General features: G+C 59.7%; 5 protein-coding genes across 5 annotated transcripts; 3 read left to right on the forward strand and 2 right to left on the reverse strand.

Moving 5' to 3' along the window:
* Positions 1-521: 521 nt before the first annotated feature.
* Positions 522-2,320, forward strand: EHS24_003221 (uncharacterized protein; the record flags this gene model as incomplete). The annotated part of the gene is made up of 6 exons (XM_028618919.1): positions 522-674; positions 723-807; positions 860-922; positions 1,043-1,089; positions 1,129-1,308; positions 1,358-2,320. The coding sequence occupies 6 exons, from the start codon at positions 522-524 to the stop codon at positions 2,318-2,320; spliced, it is 1,491 nt and encodes a 496-aa protein (XP_028472807.1).
* A 229-nt stretch (positions 2,321-2,549) lies between these two features.
* On the reverse strand, positions 2,550-3,602 carry EHS24_003222 (uncharacterized protein; the record flags this gene model as incomplete). The annotated part of the gene is made up of 5 exons (XM_028618920.1): positions 2,550-2,639; positions 2,714-2,891; positions 3,002-3,360; positions 3,524-3,536; positions 3,574-3,602. The coding sequence occupies 5 exons, from the start codon at positions 3,600-3,602 to the stop codon at positions 2,550-2,552; spliced, it is 669 nt and encodes a 222-aa protein (XP_028472808.1).
* Positions 3,603-3,968: 366 nt separating this feature from the next.
* On the forward strand, positions 3,969-5,205 carry RAM2 (CAAX geranylgeranyltransferase alpha subunit; the record flags this gene model as incomplete). Its single annotated transcript, XM_028618921.1, has 5 exons — positions 3,969-3,971; positions 4,032-4,137; positions 4,226-4,340; positions 4,380-4,484; positions 4,524-5,205. 5 exons carry the CDS (start codon positions 3,969-3,971, stop codon positions 5,203-5,205), a joined length of 1,011 nt encoding a protein of 336 aa, XP_028472809.1.
* A 413-nt stretch (positions 5,206-5,618) lies between these two features.
* Positions 5,619-7,240, forward strand: EHS24_003224 (uncharacterized protein; the record flags this gene model as incomplete). The annotated part of the gene is made up of 2 exons (XM_028618922.1): positions 5,619-6,246; positions 6,288-7,240. The coding sequence occupies 2 exons, from the start codon at positions 5,619-5,621 to the stop codon at positions 7,238-7,240; spliced, it is 1,581 nt and encodes a 526-aa protein (XP_028472810.1).
* Positions 7,241-7,718: 478 nt separating this feature from the next.
* LCB2 (serine palmitoyltransferase component) lies at positions 7,719-9,818 on the reverse strand (the record flags this gene model as incomplete). The annotated part of the gene is made up of 1 exon (XM_028618923.1): positions 7,719-9,818. The coding sequence occupies one exon, from the start codon at positions 9,816-9,818 to the stop codon at positions 7,719-7,721; it is 2,100 nt and encodes a 699-aa protein (XP_028472811.1).
* Positions 9,819-13,158: the final 3,340 nt, after the last annotated feature.

Here is a 13,158-nt window from a genome sequence, read left to right on the forward strand (position 1 = left end):
AAGCGACGGGGAAGAGAAGAGAGGTAGTTTGAATAGGGCAAGAGTCCAGCTCGACGCAGTGATATGTGAGACGAATGGTGTGATATGAAATCGAAGGGTGGGCTTGAGATTGCGCAGAGGTGGAGGCGGATGAGACCGACGACGTTGCGATAACATGTGATCATAATCGGCAACCTGTTTCGGAGGACGCGCCCGTTGTACGCGGATGGATGCCCCCAGGCCAAGCTGACCGGGAGACAGGGATTGTGAATCCGCCCAAGGGTGGACGGTCGGATGCGGCCGTGCAAAGGCGATAGCAACATTGCGATAGCGATTGCCGCACGATCACCCGATAGACAATCAACATCGCCTGCATCACCTGACAATTGTGATGTTGCTTCGCCCATTCAACACAACGTCGAGAAGGAGGAGTACTTAGTGGCCGGCTGTGAAGGCGAAAGGACCTCTTCATCAAGGCCACAGCCCACCTCGTCCAACCACACATACACACACCCCAACACAGCAAGAGATCATAGATAGACATGGCCCAATACGCCGACGAGAAGGCAAGCGCTAAAGATGGCGTCGAGACTTCTGTCTTTACCGTGGACGAGCAGGCAGAGCGTCTCGACCTGGCACAGTTTGACTTTACGGAGGAGGAAAGCCGCCGTATCGTGCGCAAGTTTGACTGGCACGTGAGTGACATGGCAAATGCAAAGGTGGTGGGGGCTGACGTGGGGCAGATCCTTCCATTCATCTGGTGGTGCTATCTCTTCAACTCGCTCGACCGCTCCAACGTTTCCAACGCCAAGAGTGATGGCATGACCAGTGCGTTCTCACCTTCCAATACATAGCCACATCCAGCTAACCCACTCCCCAGCCGACCTCAACTTCCCTGCCAATGGCTACGCAGTCATGTTGTCGACATTCTACGTTCCCTTCTGTGAGTTGCCCGCTGCCCACATTGCGTCGACACCGGCATCGGCTCCAATTGGAGGCATTTTGCCGATCGAGGTGCTATCGGAGATGTGAGGTCGAGTCGAGCCACTGACCCTTTGCCCAGCCGTCCTCGTCGTTCCTGGGGTCATGCTCACCCGCAAGATTGGCCCTGTGAGTGACAGTAGCATGGGGGTCAAGCTAATCAAGCAGAAGTGGACCATTCCCGGTTACATGGCAGGTTGGGGGACTATGGCCATGCTCAACGCAGCCGCCAAGAGCTATGCTGGTGTGCTGGTCGTCCGTATCCTCTTGGGTGCCTTTGAGGCCGGCTTTGCCGCCTCTCTCATCTTCTACCTCACAACGTTCTACAACCGTGGCGAGCTTGGCGCAGTGAGTTCCCCGCCACTGTATACTGCTACTTCGTCACTAACGCTGTTAGCGCGTCGCCGTCTTCTACTCGTGCAACGCTCTCTCCGGCGCCTTCTCTGGTTTGATCGCGTACGGCGTCTTCCAAATGGACTCGAAGATTTATGGCTGGCAAATCCTGTTCCTCGTCGAGGGCGCGTTCACTGTCGCCTTTGCAGTTCTCACGGGGATCTGCCTTCCGTGGTCCATCGACTCGGCGCGATTCCTCACGGAACGCGAGCGTGAGGTCGCCCGCATGCGCCTGCTCAAGGACGGCAGCGCCACTGTCGGCTCCAAGTTTGACATGCACAAGTTCTTCAAACCGCTGGGCGACTGGAAGTTTTACGTCTTTGCCACCATTGCCCTGTGCTATGGTATCGCGGCGTCTGTTGGCGGCAACTTCCTCACCCAGATCATCGGCCGGTTCCACTATTCGACCGTCAAGACCAACCTGTTCACGGTCGCGCCCTTCGTGTGCGGTACGATCGTGCTGCTCATCACTGCCTGCTCGTCAGACTACTTCCGCGAGCGCGGTCTGCACCTCGCTTCGAGTTTCCTGTTCGTGATTGTAGGCTGCGTCATCCTCGTCGCTCTGCCCGTCACGTCGGTCGGCGCTGGATACTTTGCCACCTTCCTCATCACCTGCGGCGCCTTCACGCCTTCGGTGCTGTTCCACACGTGGCACCAGTGCAACGACCCAAGCGAGGACGGCCGTTCCTTCCGCGTGGGCGCGTTCACGTTCTTGGCCAACGTGGGCGGTATCGTGAGCGCCAACATCTTCCTCGACAAGTGGTCGCCCGGATATGTCATTCCGTTGGCCATCACGGCTGGCGCAGAGGGTTTGGCGCTCATCCTGGTCGTCAGCCTGCGCATGTGGATGTGGGCAGACAACCGCCGTCGCAACAAGGAGCAAGGCGTCAACTGGCAGTCCAAGGATGTTCCGACTGCGGCCCTTGCTGATGGGCCGAGTAACCCGGATTTCCGCCACTTCTACTAGAGGCAGTCTAAGACACGGACGAGGGTGTGCTGAAGGATGGTGGATTGTACAAGTCAGAGATTGATACGTTGTTAGATACGAAATACGCTGTCCGGCCAGTGAGAAATGCAGTTTTGCCCACTCAACATGGTCCACCGCTGGGGCGGCGACTCGGGCTTTCAGCAGCAACACATCTAGTAACGTCAGAAGATGTCAGTTTCCAAATCTACGGCACGCAACCTGCATGCTCCTATCTATCGTTAAGTTCAATCACCTCGCCCTCGGCGTGCGGGTTCCATCCAATGTCGAGCTCCGAGTTCATCTCGCGCTTGACGCATAGCTGCGGTGTTAGTCCATGTCGAAAGGAGACGGCTGCTTCGACAATCTCGCAGCTTCCCGTTGAAGGCCACTCACCTGCTCGCCAACAACAATCATCAGGACCGATCCCAGGGCCTGGACGACCCAGAAGAAGAAGCTGGTGGGGAACGATTTTGCGTAGTAGGTCGTCAGGATGATGTGGATGAAGGTGAGGGTGAGGCTGAAGTCGAGGATGTGAGTCGGTCGGCGGATTAGGTAGTAGAGTGGTGCGATGCTGTGGACGTTAGCGGTAGTTCAAAGGAGTGTAGTGGAGACAAGTGAGGTCGGGCAAGGCAGCTGCTAGCAGCTCCACTCGCCCACAAAACCGATCCCCATCGTACTCACTCCACAGCAGCGGCCGTAATCCACGCCAGACCGATAAGCCAACCCCGTCGGTCATCCACTCCATAGTCCCAGCCCTCCTCCGGCTCGGGCCCCACATCCACTTCGGGGTTTCCGTCATCCTCCTTGTTCTGCCCGACCTTCTTGCCACCGGCCCATGCGCCGCGCAATCGCTTCCAAGCGCCCTCTCCCGTGTGGGTGTTGACTGCAGGTCGGGCTGCCATCTCACGCCAGTCCATGACGTGCGCGACTGTTTGCGGGCCGCCGCTGTATTCCAATAGCGATGGCGAAGTGAACTGCGAGAGCAGTGGGGGGACGATGAGGGTCATTGTGAGATAGTGGAGGGCTTGGAGGCAGATGATCTGGATAGGTTAGCTGTGAGTTTGGAGGAGTGTACAGTAGAGCCGGAAGCAAGCAGCTGCACGCGTCCCAGGCCTCCCGGTTGTTTGCGACAGCACCACATGAGAGTTGACGCGTCCAACTACTCCGTCTCGGCGCCGCCGGGGCTGCTGACCGGATGCTCACCTGCGAAATGATCCTGTTCGAGTCAGCATTGCTTCGAGTATTTTACTCACAACACGGGGTCCCATCCCTGGACCCGCATGATGGGCGACGAAGAGTGTTGGTTGAAGGGCAGAGAAGAGGGAGTGAATGAGATGGAGTGACTTGGGGGAGTTTACTGCACCTCCACCTCGACCGATGCACTGGATGTCTCTCGATTTGGTTCCGTCGCTCACGTGGTGTGACGAAGGCGTTGATGAGATCTCGACACAATAGACGACCGCGAACAAGAGGACAACTGACATCCATCTCGTTCTTGCAACTACAACCCAGCCTACGTGTCGTACAGCGGGGACCATCGTCTTGAAATATCTACCTTTCGACTACCCCACAACAGGCTACAACGACCTCCATGTCCGTGAGTGTCCCTCGAGGTCGAGACCACGCAGCGACCGACCTGGACACCTCCATGGTCGCTGATGGCGCGGTTCTGATGGCGTGTGATTAGTTTACAACAGCTTACCTTCTACAGGACGCTTACATTCCCCTCGGCCAGCGCGGCGAGTGGGCAGATCTCGAGCCTGTGCCGCAGAACGATGGGCCAAATGCTCTCGTCCCGATCATGTACACCGAGGAGTGTGAGTGATGGCAGCGAGGGGGTCTGGCACGGGGACCGTGATGGCGTGTCGATTCGCCAGCTATGAACCATGACACTGATACCTCCAGACCGCGACTCGATGGACTACTTCCGCGCTGCCAAAGCCAAGGACGAGAAGAGCGAGCGCGTCCTGGACCTCACCGAGAATATCATCAGACTGAACCCTGCGCACTACACCGTGTGGTGAGTTAGTGGGTATTCGTTTCAGCTAACTCTTCTCAGGCAGTACCGCTTCGCTACCCTCCTGGCCCTGCAAAAGGACCTCAACGTTGAGCTCGAGCTCATGAACGAGTTTGCAAGGGAGAACCTCAAGAGCTACCAGGTGTGGTGAGTTTGTCGTCTACCGGCCACTCAACTCACTTGCAGGCACCACCGTCTCCTCCTCCTCACCCACCTCTCTCCCGCGGACCCCCAGTCCGAGATCGACTTTATCCACGCCTCACTTGGGCCCGATCCCAAAAACTACCACACTTGGGCGTACCTCCACTGGCTCTACTCTCACTTTGGCGACTTGGGTCGTATCACAGCTCAGAAGTGGGCCGACGAGTTGACGTGGTGCGAGGAGATGATCGCCGACGACGGGCGCAACAACAGTGCATGGGGCTGGCGCTGGTTCCTCCGCATGGCCCGCCCTGGCGCTACTGCTGCACAGGACGGCGGCCACGAGGAGATTGCCTATGCCGTGCGTGAGATTCACCGCATCCCGCACAATGCCTCGGCATGGAACTACCTCCGTGGCCTGATACGTTCCCTGTCGGCGCAGCGCGCAGAGCTTGTTCCCATCCTCGCGCCGTACATGACCGGAGCGGCGGTCGACCTCCCAGCAGACAATGCGGACGCGACTGCGTCATGGCCGGCACGTACTGCTCCCCTGGGCGAGGAGACGCCCACACCCATCCCCCTCGCTCTCGAGTTTTTGGGCGACGCCCTCATCGAGAGTGGCAAGCTTGGCGATGCGGCAAGCGTGTTCGCGCAGCTGGGCGATGAGGTGGATAAGATGCACTCGGCGTACTGGGGTCTGCGCAAGGCCGAGTGCGTCAATGCGTAAGGGAATGCGATAGGAAGTCGCGTTCGGCGCGCGTCAGAGCGATCAGAGCAAGGGTAGTCGTCATGTTCATGTATATTGGATCTCATAATCTCGGACCAACCTGCATTGGTTTCGTCTGCCACTTTCGGCCTGGTGTGGGCGGCTGAGTGGACCGTCCGCAGACCCCACTCAAGCACACGCACCCTTGAATGTGCCCGTGTCTGCGCATGCTGGCATACGTGCGCAGGGGATCTATGCGAAGTGTTGCCAAGCAAGACCAAAGGCACGCGTCGGCATGAGGGGCTCCGACGAGATGACAGCAATCACCTCGGCAGTCTCGGCACACCACTCCGGCGGGCCGCTTTCAGTGAGATCTCACGTCGTCGGGCTCTCCACACGTTCTTCCTTTGTCCACTATCTCACTCCCATCAGTCATGGCGTATCAACCTCCCCACCGCCGGACGGCGACCGGGAATGGGAGTATCCCGGCCCCCGTACCCTCTCACAGGGGATCCACGGGCGGCATTGCGTTCAGCAGCAAAGACATGCCCGGTAACGGCAACAACAACACAACTGTCTCCCCGGAACCCGCGCCGACACCGTCCCCGGCCCCACCGGCTGCATCCTCGCCCAGGCGGGACTGGTCACTGCCCACACAGCCTCTTCGGCCGCGCCCACAGCCGCCGGCGCGGTACTCGTCCTTCCCCACTGTCGCCGGTGGGTCCGATAGGGACACCATGCTGTCTGCTCGGCGGGGATCCCCACTGGCCAGCCCCAACTCGGACCTGCGCCCGACCCAACGTATGTTCTCGCCTGCTCCCTCTGAGATGGAGTTGCTAGCCAGTGTGTCGAGGAGCGGCGGGGACGGTGCCGAGGGCGACGCGTTGAAGGATTACGCGACCCAAGAGCGGTTCAGGCGGTACATTGACGAAAAGATCCACGAGTACCACAAAGACGCCAGCGATGCGGATACGGGCAACCTGCAGAACGTCGTGCGGCTGTTTAGAAAGCTGAGAGAAGGGGTGGTCGCGTCTGGGAGGCTGGACGCGTTTGCCATTGAAGGTGAGCTACATCTTAGACCAACCGGGAGCTGACAAAGACAGCGTTTGAGACGTCGGTCCGCTATGCGGTTCTCGCGAAAGATGCCTCGCAGCTCCTCTCCGTCCTCAGTGCGCTCGTTCCTGACCTCTATCTCGCAGTAGACGAGGCCAAGAGGGAACGCGCTAGCAGAGGTGTGGAGGAGCGCTGCGCTAAGCGCATCGCACTTCTCAAAGAATTGCATCAGCAAGCCAACGGACACTCGCATTCGTCCCATTCGCATTCGCACTCACACTCGCACTCGCATTCGTACTCGCCGACCTCGAGCATCACCTCCCCCTCCCTCTACTCGCCCAGCAGCCTCGGCGACCCGCCCACGCCCTCGCCCTCCATCCCCGGATCCCCCCAGATCGACCTCCTCGATGCCGCAGGACGGGACTTTGACCACCCGCATTTCCTCGACAACGTCGTGGGGATCAACGCAGACGACAACCGCGCCCACTTTGTCTCCCTCCTGCTCATCTACCACCTGGTCCACTCGCCGCGCGAAGTGTTCAACGCGACATACACGCAGCTGGCCCTACCGCAGAACCCGCTCCTGCGTCCCCGGCCGCTCCGGTGCGAGGGGTGCACGCTGCTGCCGACCCCGGCGCCGGTCCCCGTCAAGGCGCCGCCGCCGTTCGTGTGTCCGCAAAACCTCGTGTTTGTGACCGCGGCGGCGCGCGCGCTCGCGCCCGAGACGTTTGACCCGCTCCTCTTTGGCCGCATGGTGCGCAACATCAACCTCCACCCGGAACGCCCGCACGACCACCCGCAGGCGCTCGAGCGCGCCCTCCTGGCGTGGGCCAGTCCGCGCGTCCGCCAGGAGGCGGCGGACAGGCTCAAGAAGGGATACATGTCCGCCGGGGCCGAGTGGGTGGGTAAAGTGTTAAACTTGGATGGCGGGAACAGTGGCGTCACGCTGTGGGCCATGGCCAACGGCGTGGCGATAAGGGATGGAATGGTGAAGCTTCGGTAGGAGAAGAAGGGGGGGGGGGGGGGGGGGGATCTAGCGAGCGGTGATGTATTGCAAACTGTATCTTATCTCCACTGTCCACAAGTGTCGTTTCTGAAGCATAAGGGATCGCCATGGCAACCGCGTCAGTATCCACACCTCAAGCAGTGCCGCGGCACGTCCATCTGTTCTGTGCCATGATGCATGCCAAGCAAGTATGTTGTTGTTGTTGATTGAGAGAGAGAGAGAGAGAAAAAAAACCTGGAAACAAAGACAACCACACGCTGTGTGTGTTGCGATATAAAAAGATTAGGCATTAAAGTACCTGGGGTTAACGCCCTGCACTCGCTGTATGCTTTATTAGATCTCTAATGTCATCCTGAAAGGGGAGAATTAAGACAAAGCAGGTACGGAGGTGGGTGGGGTGGTCGCCGTGGTGGGTAGATGTGGCAAGGATGTGGGGCCTGGGGAGCGTTTTGTGTGCAGTTCGGAGGGACTGCATTTACTGCACCAGGTCGAGGTCGGTGGTAGCGACGAGCTCCTCGGCGCTGGCGATGACCTTGTCGACGGGCCAGTGGGGGCCCTCGGATGAGAACTTGAGGTTCAAGATGTCGCCCACCTCGTCACATGCGCGGAGGAGGAGGTCAATGTCCGTCTTGGTGTGGGATGCCGAGAGACAGAAGCGGACGCGCGAGGTGATGAGCGGGGTGGCAGGGTAGGCGACGATGACGACGGCAATGGGCGTCTTGTCGGGACCAAGACGGTTGAGCATCATGCGGCTGAACATACCCATCTTGCCGGGGTTGTAGAGCAGGAGGGGGATGATCGGCGAGTCGCGGTGGCCGTACACGATAAAGCCGAGCTTGCGGAGACCAGACGAGAGGTAGCGCGAGTTGAACGCCAGACGGCGGAGACGCTCGCGGCCCTCGGTGCCGTTGGCCATGTTGGGTGGGAGGCTGAACCACACTGGGAGTTCTTGGCGGGGGGCGGGGCCGAACGACTGGTGGCGCGACCAGATGGAGACCGAATCGCTGACGTCCTCGTCGAGGTCGACGGGGGTGGCAAGGGGAGGAGCAATACCCATAATGGCCGCCATGGAGGCAATGATCTGGGTGAGAACGGGCGGGGACATGGCCTCGGCGTAGCAGAACGCATGGGAGCGAACCTTGAGGCCGTCGATGAGGTCCTTTGTACCGCAAATGTAACCACCGGCGGCGCCAAACGACTTTGTAAAAGTACCCATAAGAATGTCGATTTCGCGGGGGTCGACACCAAAGTAGTCGCAGACACCACGGCCGTTGGGACCAAGAGCACCGATCGAGTGGGCCTCGTCGACGTACAGGTAAAACTTGTAGCGGCGCTTGAGCTCGATGACAGCGGGAAGGTTGACCATGGTACCCTCCATGGAGAAGAGACCCTCGACAATGACGACAATCTTCTTCCAAGGACGGTGGGTACGGGGCTGGCCCTGGGCAATGCAGTCACGGAGGAGGTCCTCGAGGGCGTGGACGTCGTTGTGCTTGAATGTGCGGACCGAGGCGCCCGAGAGACGGACACCGAAACGGATCGAGGCGTGGTTGAACTCGTCAGAGATGACGAGACAGCCCTTCTCAACAAGCGCGGGGATGTTGGTCGAGTTGGTCGCAAAACCCATGGACACGATCATGGCCGCCTCGCTGCCGACAAAGCGGGCGGTGAGCTTCTCAGCCTGGTTGTGGAGGTCGAGGGTGCCGGCGTCGTGACGCGTGGCGGCACCAGCGGGGCCATAACGCTTGAGGGTCTCCTCGACGGCATCAGCACAGCCGCCAGTCGACGAAGCGAATCCGAGATAGTTGTACGACGAGACGTTGAGCGCGCGCGTCTGGGTGCCCGACAGGTGGAACGACTCGCGGCAGTCGTTGGTGTAGCGGTCCAAAAGCATAATGGTGCGACCGGGAACACCCGTGACGGGGCGAGAGAAGCAGTCATCAAGGCGGACCTTGAGACGACGAATGTAGAACGAGTCAAAGTCCGAGTTGAGCGCCGCATAGCCGTCGCGGGGCATCAGGTGCTCATAGTACGACGGGTAGAGCTTCTTGCCGAAAAAGTCACGGATGTGACCCAGCAAGATGAGCAGAGTGTAGCTCATGTAGGTCGTCAAAAGCACATAGTATGGGGGCAGGGGCTCGGCCTCGGGCGTGACAGGCTCTGCAGGGTTGTACTGTGACGTGTAGCGGTAGTTGGGGTTGTTGCAGTGACCAAACTCAGAGTGCTTGTAGCTCGACTGGGTGAGCACATTGGGCTTTTCGAGGTAACCCTTGTACATGCGCTCGAGCTCATCGTCGGATGGTGGGGATCCGTTGACGGTGCCGATCGACGACGCATAGCTGGAAATCGTGCTCTGGTCGCTGACCTCGTCGTCTACGGGGTGGTGGGGCGAGCTGTCGTACGAGATGGCAGCGTCAGAGTGTCGAGGACGCGTAATGACACCAAGCAGCGTCGAGCGTGCTGTCGCGCTGCCCCCAGCCTGGGAGGCCAGGTTGTTCCGAGGAGCAGACGCGGCAGGCACGCCTGTAACAGACGACGCCGAGCTGCTCGCCTTGGACGAGCGTGTGCGCGGCATTGCTAGGGAGGTGACGGGGAGGGAGGAGTGGGGGGTGGGGGGTGTAGTGTGGTGTGGTATGTGGTGGTGGGCACGAGCGAACGAGAGTGCGACCAAATGTGACTTTCGAGTTGGTCTGTGCAGGGTCTCTGAGGAGTTGGTGCAAGGGCGGCGCGTGGAGATGTAGGAGAGGTGGAGAGTTTGTTGATGGGGGGGGGGGGGGGCTAAGGGGTACGCGGCGGGGCGGCGAGGTCGCGCCTGCCGCGTGATGGGGAGAGAGGGCGAGGCTGGCGGGGGTGAGCCAGAGAGAGGGGTGTGCCGGTGTGGTAGCTGATGGGATTATGTGTGTATGTTATAGAAAGTGATGAGGACGACGGGTGGATGGAGGATGATGGAGAGGGAAGAATCCTAAACTGGGCGCGGGGACACCTTTGTGCAATGCCTCACGGCTTGTAGGACCCGCGTCCCCCCCTCTTGTCCCCGCCCCCCCTTTCCTCGCTCGCGCGCGCGCGCGCGCGGGCCCAGCCGGTGGAGCGAACCAGACCGCTCAATGGGAAATGCAATGTGGGTGGAGCGTTTAACGTCCTTTGCACCGTCAGCCTGGCCATTTGACCCCGTCTGGACCCGTCTAATGGCGCTGCGTGGTCCGGATTAGAAAGCGAGCGGACGCGGGATGACCCACGTCGACCACGTCATCATGTCTTCATAATCACACAAAACATCCACCACTTGCACACCTTCCTTCTTCCCACGACTTTGACACAGTCGCTCCCAACATTCTTCCGCACCTGCACCACCTAGTACGGACTGACCCAGCTGACTTGCTGAACCGGGCTTTGTACTTGCTCACTTGGCTCACCGGCCACCGTGCTTCCAACGGACGGCGCGGCGTGACCGTTTCTCGGCGCCCGGTGGCCTGTATAGATGTGGCCGTTCGGAGGCATAAAATTAGGGCCTCTCGCCGTGTTACAATTGCGTGGGGCCGTGGCTCGTGCACTGCACACTTGCCCGCGTCCGTCGTTTCTCTTGCCCGCCGTCACCGCAGCCGTCTCCATGCCCTTGCTAGATAGCGAGAGCGCGAGCCAACTCTTGTCCCTCCAGCGCTTGTTCTTGCATTCTTGTTAATGGTTCATTCGTTCATTCACTGCACAGACCTACAACCACACTGGCCACTGCCAATGCCTTGTTTGACAGCGCGCTTTGCTGCGCAACCCGGCTTTCGCGGGCTATCGTGCCCCCCCCCCCCCCCCCCCCCAGCGGTCAGCGGTACGCGTCACCGGGTTATCCGCGTGCCTATGCGCCTTGGCGACGCCTCAATCATCCACGTATCTCTGCGTATGCGGAGCGATATGTCGAATTTCATAACCGACCAGAACCAGACAATGGAGAGCATGGGCCATGGCCTATTGGTTCCATTACGAGGCGGTTGGCCTTTCCCGTCTGTTGTGGCTGCACCGGTTGCCGGTCGCCGAGCTCGCCAGGCAGCCCCTGGCCACTGGCCACAGCCAACCATGCAAGCGTCTGGCCCGCGGGCCCGCCGGTACGCTGGTCACCACACGCCACGCCACACGGGCAGTTGCAGGTGGCAGAGATCTGGTATCCACATGGAGGCCATGAGGATCGTCGAGCGGGCAACGGGCAACCAGCGGGCCAAAGTTCCAGTGGTGATGCCGCGGCTTTGGCGGTGGCCAGCTGTCAACGATGTCAGTGATGAGGAGAGAGTTATGGTGGCCCCCATCGTTCTGGAGATCTGGAGCTCATGCTGGCATAACAGCAACGGCGCGGGCGCGGGCGATAACGCCAACCCTCCCCAAGTCTGGTTGTAGATTGCAAGGGAAGCAACAATCAGAGATACCAGATATCCGAGACACTGTGCATCGTGTTTGTCACTGCAAATGTCGGCAGGTCATGGACGGCTGCGATGGCGAGGTAGGTTGGTCAGAAGGTAGCAATCTCCCGTTCTCCGTCAAGCTGCGGTCCGTGTTCTATGATTACATGAACAAGACACCACAAGCGCACTGTTTGAGCGTTATCACTCCATCACGTGGCTGTGCCCACGGATCTCCTCTCCTGGCAGGCTATCGATTACGAATTGTGCATTGTGGTGAGCGGTCGTTGATATGTGGTTTTACACATTATGCATGGTGACGAGTCGGGCGTGCTTTCCTGTACCCGTATGCCCATGACACTGACGATGTATATCTCCCAACCGTGGCCCACAGCTTAGCCCGGCGTCGAATGATATCCTGTCCTGGCACTGGAGGTACATACGACGCATGGCATGAGTCGGCACGAACCTCCTCTACGCAGGCAATACCAATGCCGACTACTCGACCGACGACGGGAGGAGGAGTGCGATGGCACCCAGGAAAATGGCATGGCGATCGTGCTGAGCTGATATCAGGTGGGCCATCGTCCAAGACGAAACCCGGCGACAAGGTGTACATCACCCGCGGCCCGCGGCCCACGAGGGCGGCGATCGTGCCAGTCACGAGCCGCGACATACCATTGACATTCGCGTTGCCATCAAAATGCCCAGCTCACCTCTTGCCACCACTGACGTCCTTGCTGGAAGGCACAGAGGCATGAGAAAGAGCAACTAGAGCAACTTGTGTTACTCAAGACCATGGACCGTGAGCCGACCGCGACCCCGACCGACTAACGGACATGGGCCACCGCGCCGGCGCAGGTGGTGGTAGTGGTGAGCTACGAGTTTAGCACAACGTCTGTGTGGCAGGTCAGTGGATTAGGGATAGGCAGAGACCTCGCCAAAGGAGTGGCCTAAAGCGCGTGCTGCGGCTATTGGCTAGTCATTAGGTGTTGTGGTGAGTGTAAGGCAGAGACGACGACGACGACGACGACGACGACGATGGAAGGGGGAGGGAACATGGCGATGGTAGTAGAGTTGGTGACGCGGCCCTCCAGCCTGGCCACGCGGGTCTGGAGCGTGAAGCAGCCTTCCCCCTCTCGCAGACAACCATGTCCCATTCGCAGTTCGCAGTTCGCCGTCGGTAGTCGATGAGGTTGTCCGTCAGCTGTGCCGACTGGCACCATCAGTTGCCTTGTGGAAGGACCCGTGCTCAAGCCGAGTCCGAGGCCACAACCACAAAGACGCATGGTTTTGCAAGGATCAGTGGGGAGGGGAAGAACTGCGTCCTCTGCAAGACGGCGATGACGGGACCCGTAATCCCTAGTCAGCAGCAAGCGTTAAGCAAGCGGTAAGCAAGCGACAAGCAACTGGCAACCAGCGGTCATCATGCCCGCATCCATCGGAACACGGTGGTGTAGGTGTGCACACGGTCCTCTGCCGTCTCAGCCGCGGCAAACTCGGTCAACTACAGCACCAGACGGTCAGACGCGT

The sequence above is a fragment of the Apiotrichum porosum genome, assembly GCF_003942205.1.
Source record: "Apiotrichum porosum strain DSM 27194 chromosome Unknown scaffold_15, whole genome shotgun sequence".
Lineage (NCBI taxonomy): Eukaryota > Fungi > Basidiomycota > Tremellomycetes > Trichosporonales > Trichosporonaceae > Apiotrichum > Apiotrichum porosum.